This window comes from Coffea eugenioides, chromosome 8 (assembly GCF_003713205.1).
Source record: "Coffea eugenioides isolate CCC68of chromosome 8, Ceug_1.0, whole genome shotgun sequence".
Lineage (NCBI taxonomy): Eukaryota > Viridiplantae > Streptophyta > Magnoliopsida > Gentianales > Rubiaceae > Coffea > Coffea eugenioides.
Window position 1 is genome coordinate 41,298,594 of NC_040042.1, and position 8,703 is coordinate 41,307,296.

Below are 8,703 nucleotides of genomic sequence, written 5' to 3' on the forward strand. Positions count from 1 at the left end.
ATGGGAGCACAGGGGAAGAATCACGTGACCAAGCCTGGTCCTAACAGAATGAAGAGTTTTGGCGGGAAAGTTAGTTAATTGCTAGCAATCTGGTATTTGAAAGAACACTAGGATTTGTATAAGTATTACATCTGCAATTGTAATAAGCATCAGATTCATTGTTGCTTAATTCTCTTCTCAATAATATCTCAGTCTCTCTCATTATCTTTTCCCTCCTCCCTCTGAAATTCTTCTCCTTTCTCCCTCATGATTTCTCTTCTTCTATCTTCCCTACTGATATAATTCAGTTTCTCGACTCCAATCTTCAACACCTCTCCTTTCTTGTTTCTCTTGATTTGAGAAACAACTACTTCCACGGCAATCTGCCCGAAGAGTTGTCACACCTGCGCCGCCTGAGGTTCGTCAGGTTAACCTCTAACAGCTTCACTGGAGAGATTCCAATCTGGTTTGGTCACTTCCCAGAACTCCAGTTCCTGTTTCTGGACAGCAATGGTTTTAGTGGTTTTATTTCTCCTCCTATCTCTAACTTGTCAAAACTGGAAACCTTAAATCTAAGAGACAATTTCCTGGGAGGTAATATTCCAGAAAAGATGGGAAATCTTTCGGTCCTCAGAGAGCTGTATCTATTTGGGGATGACTTAGTTGGTCAGATACCATTGAGTTTATGCAAGTTTTCTCATCTTCAGGTGCTATACTTGTCTAACAACAGGTTAAGCGGGCACATACCTAAAGAAATTGGAAATCTGGAGAAGCTCAAGGAGTTATACCTCATCACCAACAACTTAACAGGTAATAATTGTGCTTTGCCTTTGTATACTCACATGGTCAAACAGCGGTTAATAGTTTTTTTTTTTCCCTGTTTGACACAAGGATTAGAAAAGCGTGTTCAAGTAAAATCAAAAGATATATACATACTATTCATACTGTTCAGATGAAATCAAATAAATATAGTCATTGCTCTATCTACTATATTGCCAAGATACCACGAAAAAAATAATAATCAAGCATCAGTGATCAAGATCCGAGAAACATCATTCCGGTTAGCTTCTAAACCACAAACTTCTCTAATTTTAGGTTAACTAATCTAAGAAGAAGGAATAACGCATAACATTTATCAGCAAATGGTCCAACTATTAACCAAAATCTCAACATTAAATCCATAATTCGGCAAGCTGACTTTTATTACACACTAACACAACCTTCACTTTTTTTTCACATTTTTTCTACTTTTCTCTCTTTTTCTTTTTTTTTTGATTCTTTTTTTTCTTTCAATAGTAACAAAAGACTTAGTCGCTAGCCATTTGAGCCTTTTGACACGAACTCCAACATTGGCCAGATGAAGGAGTCCGGTTACTCAGCTTCTATCGCCACGTGACCACGTACTCATAGAAATTACTACCTTTTGACGCGAGAACCAACACTTTTAGGTGCAGATCCTCGGTTACTCAGTAGTAACTAATAGCGGAGTACAGTCAAGTTTATTCATAGCTAAAAATCACAAAAACTCAATATAACACAAAAACCAAAAGAAAACTTGCATCAGCTAGCCTCATTTTCAAACATGGAGAACAAAAGTTAATAACCGGACCAATTCACATGAAAATGCCAATAATCATTCCCTATGCCTAGGAAAGTTAACCAAAAATTATAAGAGTAAAACAATCATTGATATTCACCAAAGAGATGTTTTTGGATTCAACCACATTAACTTGGTACCCTTTTATTATTAAAACTTGGCAAAAGTAGAAATAGAGGCAATAATCCAACATCAAACCTTGGCATGCACTTACGAGCCAATCACTAAAAAGAAGAAAAAATGAACGAGAGGTGGACAAATAACAAACTAAAAATAAAGAACTAGTATAGCTGTCCCCCCCACACCTAGATCCTACATTGTCCTCAATGGAAGGATTAAAGCAATTAAAGCGAAGAGGGCAACGAAACTTCCCTCACGAGTGGCGAAAGGATAGGAGGGAACAGTGGAGGGAAACCGATGTGATAGAAGTACGCGGCCAAGGTCTGAGACATCTCAACTCAATTCAACCAGCAAATGCAAAACTCTGTCCACCCAAAATCTCCACCTTGACAATGGTGCTGCAAGGGGGAAGGCCGGTGGCGCTGCGGCTTGGTCGCGGACAGGAGCTTGCGACGCACAGGTGGGGAGCGGCGGCAGGCATATTCTGTGGGAAGAGCTGCAGTGGTGGCGTGCGGAGCTGTGCGTGGCCGTCGCGTGGCTGCCAGCAGTTCGGGCGGCGAGGTGGAAGTTGCGAAGAGGAGAGGGAGGGCGCGAGGGCAGGTTGCGGTCTCCGTGCAGACAATAGGTGAGGTGGAGTGAGGCGTGCGAGGAGCAGAGGAGCGAAGAGGTACAAGAGACGCGAGCTCCAGCAGCGGCGGCGCGCGGCTGCTTGGCATGGCTAGGTGGAGGAAGCGGCGGCAGCGTGCGCAGGTGAAGATGCGAGGAGCGAGGAGAGGGAGTGAGCTGGTCGGAGATCTGGCGTGCGGTGGAGGTGAGCTGGGGCAGAGGTGGCGACGCGCTAGGCGTTGGTCGCGGGTGAAGGAGATGGCGGCGGGCATGAGGTGTGCTCGGCCGACAGAGAGGAAGAAGAAACAGGGGGGAAGAAAGAAAGAAAAGAGAAAGAAGAGGAAAGAAAGAAAGAAAAGAAAGAAAGAAAAAGAAAGGTTTTTTTTTTTTTTTTTTTTTTGCGTTGACAAGTCAAGAACTAGCTACGGTTAAGGAGAAAGAAAATTTTTTCCTTTTGATTCCGTATTACTTCCTCTTTTTTTCTTTTTTCTTTTTTATTTCTTCAAAAATTTTTTATTTTTATTTTATTTTTTATTTTTTTTTCTTTTGTAACAAAAAAGAAAAGAGGTAGCTACGGTAAAAGAATTTTTTTTTTTTTTGAATCCTTACCTTTCCCGCGAACGTGACGCGGGCGCGTCATGAGGGCAAGAGAGCTCCCAGAAGTTTCAGAAGTTTCTGATCGTGAGCTTCCTGCACATTACCACGCGGGCACATCATGAGGGCAAGAGAGCTCCCAGAAGTTTCTGATCGTGAGTTTCCTGCTGTCACCATGCGGGCGGGTCATGACTGAAGGGCACCTATAAATCAGCAAAAACGAAAATTGAAACCCAAAATCAATCGAATTCAAGGAGAATACATCTAAACTACCACACGAAAATGAACAAACAATTAAAAAGAACAATTGGGTTGCCTCCCAAGGAGCGCCTTTCTTTAATGTCTTTGGCTAGACATTATCATGTTTTGCTCATGGAGGATAAAATCTTGTGGCTCGTCTTACTGCTTCATCCTCTATATAGTCCTGATAACCCTTATAAATAGAATAATCCTTGAGCATACGAGCTACGGGCTTCCATGGACTAGTGAATGGCGCTAAACAAGTCAACAATGATCTGCATTCTCCACTCACTCCTCCATCACACGCATTCTTCGGTTCAAGATATTTTTCCATTGCCACTCTTAACTTATTTCTGTCATGAAATTTCAAATTGTCTGGTATAATAAAATCAATTTCAGTAACAGGAATTGAAGAATAGGAGTCAGGAAAATATTGATTAAGGAGTGGAGAAGATGTCACCGCATTTGGAGATTGTTCACTGGATTCATTCACTTGAATGGGTTGCGGTTGGGGTTCCATTTCTTCCTTTTCGGCTTCTTTTTCAACTGCATCTGTAGATTTCTCATTTTGACATTCTTGCATCTCCTCATCACTAGTCAAGCAAATTGCACTCTCATTTTCTTCTAGATCAACAATGGTTTTCGAGGGCCATTCTTCCCTTTGAGAAGCCAATCGATTTATTCTGGATGTCAATAGACATAGTTGATCTGCCAGGTCGCGAAGGCTCGCTTGTGTCTCCTGCTGAAATCGATTTAGGCTCTGTGTCTCCTGATGAAATCGATTTGTATTAGCAATTAGTAATTCCATCATTTCTTCAAGAGACATGCCTGACACGGAGGATGATTGCTGAGACACTTGCTGTTGAAAATCCATTGGCCCGGTCGCATAATCAAAATTGGAATTATCCCACCATCCTTGATCATACCCGTTTGAATAAGGGTCATGCTGCGTTTGATATTGGGGTGAAAAATCTCCAAAAGTATCAATTGGAGCACTTAGATTATCTTGAAATGCGGGGCATGTGTCAGTTGAATAACCTGAATCAAAATAAGTTCCACAATTTGCAACAGTCCATTGATCATTAGGAAAAACATGAGTCTCATAACCCCATTCAGGAACAAAATCCAGTCTATCATCAAAATATGGAATGTTAGCAGCCATAAACTATATAAGAAAATAAGAGAAAAATAAATTAAAAATGAAAACAAGGTGAACTCAAAAAGAAACAAATTAATCTGACACCAGTCCCCGGCAACGGCGCCAAAAATTGACAGGTTGTCGAAGCCTGTGCAATAATAAAACCTGCTCAAACTAAAAGTAATTTCTGTAGATAGCAGTAAGCAGGGTCGAATCCACAGGGACTGGGAGTAATTGTTCCTTTTCAAATTCACAGTGACAAGGGGGGTGTTTTTATCTCAGAGGTGACAATTTAAGCAATTCAACTAAAATCTAAAAAACTACTAAAAATTAAATAACAAATTACTAAAATCAAATGAGTGATAATTAAGGATCTAGCCAAGGAATAACTTCAGCAATGGTTCACCTAATTGATCATCGATAAGCAAAGGCAATTCCAATTATTTACTAATAAATAGGTTATAACTGCCAAACAAACGATGACAGTCAACCCCTCCTTACTGTGTCGATGATTAAGGTACGCCCGTTAATCACTGCTCTAATTGAGAAATAATCCTAGGTACGCCCATAGAATTTAATTCCCCAATTGCCTTACGTATTAGAGGAGCCCTATTCTAATCAAATAACGCACTACCAGGGTTATTTTAGATTTGCCCGCGTATTCCCCTGACACAAGTCTAATTATGCCAGTTGTCACTATTTCAAGGCAATTAAACAATTACGGATTTAACACCTCAATTGACAATAGATTATTAAATTAACTAATTATCCGGATCCAAGACAATCAATTAATTAAACAACCATAAGCACTGCAATCAAGGAATATGCAAATACCAATAAATAAGAGAAAAAGATAAAATTAAATCGATCTCACAATTTTAGATGACCCAAAGCATCCGTTGTCCCTTGACTAGATAAGGGAAATTAGTTCATTGTTGCTAAACAAAGCCCACAAGAAATTGTAAAGAGAGCCGCGGCCATTATCACAGATGTTTGAAGAATTCAATTCGCAAGAACTAAAGGGGAAGAAAAGTCAAAGCTTTCCTCTTTGCTCCTGCCATGCGTACTAAGACCCAAAGGAAAAGTCACCAATAATGCTCCTAAGCTACAGACGAAAGACTAAACAAAGCCAGTCATCCTTTCCTCTGCTGCCGTTCTCTTTCTTTTTTTCTTTTCTTGTGTGCGGCGGCCCTCCTTGCGGAGAGGACTCCGGAGGAAGAAGAAGCTCAGGACCCCTGCGGCGCTCCAGCCCTTTTTCTAGTTGTTGTCTTCGGTCAAAATTACCAAAAAGGTCTTGCATCTCCTTGTTCCAAAAATACCCTGGATGCCTGCTACTTGAACTCTTTCCTGATAACTGTCAAATCGGCACTTATTATGGTATTTTCGTTCTACTCCCTGAAATATATGCAAAATACTAAAAGTGAGTAGAATCTAACAATTAATTCAGATTGGGTCAGGTAATAGGAGAAATTAATAATAAAATAAATGATAAAATTGCAACCTATCAAATATATACATGAATTTTAAAAAAACTATTCATACACATGATCAATGAGAGATAAAAAAAAATCATTTTGTGAAATGTTAAGGATTTAAAAATTTATTTTGTAAAATGTGAGAAACGAAAAAATTGGTTAATAGCCCTTTAGTTTGAAACTCCAAAGTCAAACCAGTTTAAATTAAATTAGTGCTAGTTATTATTAAGACACCTCATACAAGTTGGTTAAGAATTTAACTATGAAAAACCCCATCCAATAAGAGAAATAAGATATGGGCGTTTTTCCTTATTTTCTCAAACGAATTTTGGGTATTTTTCTCTCAACATTTTGATCAAAAAATCTTACTAGACAATTTGTCTGTTGATTAGTCTTACTACAATTAGCGTGTCAATTAGTAAAACTTGGTGAGTATTTATAGACAAATAAGTTGTCCATATCATTTTAGAAACCTGAAACTAGTTTCTAGTACGATTTAACTTCCTAATTAGAGTTAGCTTTTTTATTCTAATACAACTCTTGTATTTTGAAGATTTAAACTTATTTGTACCATAAGTTCCTCAAGTTTAATTTATCTCACAAATTAAATTACAAGTTATAAAACTTATCCTTTAAGTCCCTACTTTAATTTCATTTAATAGCCATGACTTGGTTAATATGAGTTGTGGTGCGACCTTGAATGTAACAAATTGCAAAAACTATATTTTTTAGAACTCAACTCAACTGGTAGGTATATTGGGTAATACATGTTCTTAGTTCGACTCTAAAACTCTCTTTGTTTATTTTTTTTCTCACTAGAGGTACCTCGGCTGTGCAACGCACAGCCAGGGCCCTCTAGAACATTAGTTAAATACATAGTAACAAATGTTTTAGTACATGATAAATAGAAATATAGGAAAAATAATTAAGTATAAAAATAATTAAAATTTGCTGTGAAAAGAAATTTCATATATAAAGTTAACCCCAATTTATTGTGATTTGGAAACAGAATTTTTAACCAATATTATGTGTACGTAATGATACCAAAAAAGAAAAGAAAGCAAATCCATTATTAGTGCATTATCGGTTTAATAGCAGCATAGTTTTAGTTGTAATTAAATAAAGAGTAGTCATAATGTTTCTAACATTTTAATAATTAGAAAAAATATAGAAAGCCACAAAAACCTGTCACTATCTTCAACATCAATAAAAAAAAAATACAAACTTGCATATTTTTCTTTCTTTTTTGAGAGAAAGAGCGAGTTAATCTATCCATTTAAATCATGTCTAATAGCATTACAAATAGATGAAAATATTATCTAACCAATAGTTATAGAATACGTATAGCAAGTTTAAATAAAAACATGAATTGCCATATTTGTAAATCTACATATGCAAATTCAAATCCAACAATTTGTTTGATTGCAAATGTCTTCTTAATCAAAATAGAATTTTCTAATAATATTTTGTAGAGTGACACTCTAAACTAAAAGCCTCAATACTAACTTCCCACCAAATGCATTCCTTTGAAAACTGCAATTGTTTTAGCAAGTCAAATCGACAAAATATTATTAACTTCTTTAGCCAAATAGTAATGATATGTCCAGTTCTATGCCTAACAATCATCTCAAACTCTAATTACATTATCTACCATTATGGGCAATAAAAATGGATAAGAGTACCAAGTCATATAGAACAAGTTTAAGTAAAAGATTCTGAAATCTAATTTTGCACTTCTTTTATTTCCAAGCTATCATTTGCTAAAATCATTTGCTAAAATAAAAACCATGAAAATAAACTACCTATTATGGATACAAGCTAGTCATTCAATATGTTGAATGAAGAGATATAAAATATTATCTTCACATTTTAAATTGCTAGCCCCAACAATTATTTTACCCATCATCCACCTTATCCAGTTTATAAGCACTTTTCACAATTAATAAACTTTATATAAATTAAAATATAACTATCTATCCATAAATTAAGAGATTCTGGTTAATTTTTAATTTAATAGGCATCATTTTTTCTTCCTGATCATCGTTTACATTGGATTTTTATTTATTAGATTTTTTTCTCCTCTACTGTAGTACTATCCCTATTATCAAATAACAATTTTAATAAATAAAAAATTAGAATTAGAATGAATCTGCATAATGGTGTTATTTATTTTATGAGGGAAAAGTAGTTACAATTCTTTCATTGTTAGCCTAAAAATTCTTCATGTAATCACCACCCGTCTTGTTGTCAGTTTTTTCCAAAAATAAAAAGATCAAAAAGTAGTTTCAGAATAAATAAAATATAAAAAACTAAAAAAAATGTTTCTTTAGATTTGGGGAAAAATATCCACAGCATCACATACCTATTTTGGGCAGAAAAGAAAGTCAGATGAAGAAGAAATAGGTGAGAAAAGCAATAAGCAAAGGTTGCTGATCAAGACGCAAAAAATGACAAAAAAAATATCAAATAGTATATACCAAAAAGAGACATTAAAAGTAGAAGATCATGAATCATAATTATTGGACTATGGAAGAAAGGAAATATCAAACCCATTCTTGATATCCGATAATGAAATCATTCATTTAGTTAATTATGGACAAAAATGAAAGAAAATGCATCAACTAATCCAATAGAGAAAAAATAGAATAAATGATTAATTAGGATGATAGGGGAAAAAAATGGAGTACAAAGTGGAAACTAAATAACAAACCTGCAGTGTACATGAGGATTTGTTTAATTATCTTTAATCAAAAAGGAGAAAGGAAATAAAGTGAACAAAAGCAAAAACAAAGCAAAATGAAGAAAAGAAAAGGAATGTGCCACGTGTCAAAATGAGAGGGATCCACTTGGCAATTATTGGAGTTGCTATAGCAACTCCACTTTCTTCTTATATAATAGGTAGATAAGATTTAGATTCTTTCTCACAAAAAAAAAAAAAAAAAAATTAACTTAAA

The 8,703-nt window shown here is 35.9% G+C and overlaps 1 protein-coding gene across 1 annotated transcript in view; it reads left to right on the plus strand.

Moving 5' to 3' along the window:
• LOC113780794 (receptor kinase-like protein Xa21) overlaps positions 1 to 8,703 on the plus strand; it is a 23,944-nt gene continuing 15,241 nt past the window's right edge. The window contains exons 1-2 of the mRNA XM_027326571.1: positions 1 to 69; positions 288 to 789. Of these exons, the coding sequence (XP_027182372.1) occupies positions 1 to 69; positions 288 to 789 (571 nt within the window). The remainder of the gene's footprint in view (positions 70 to 287; positions 790 to 8,703) is intronic.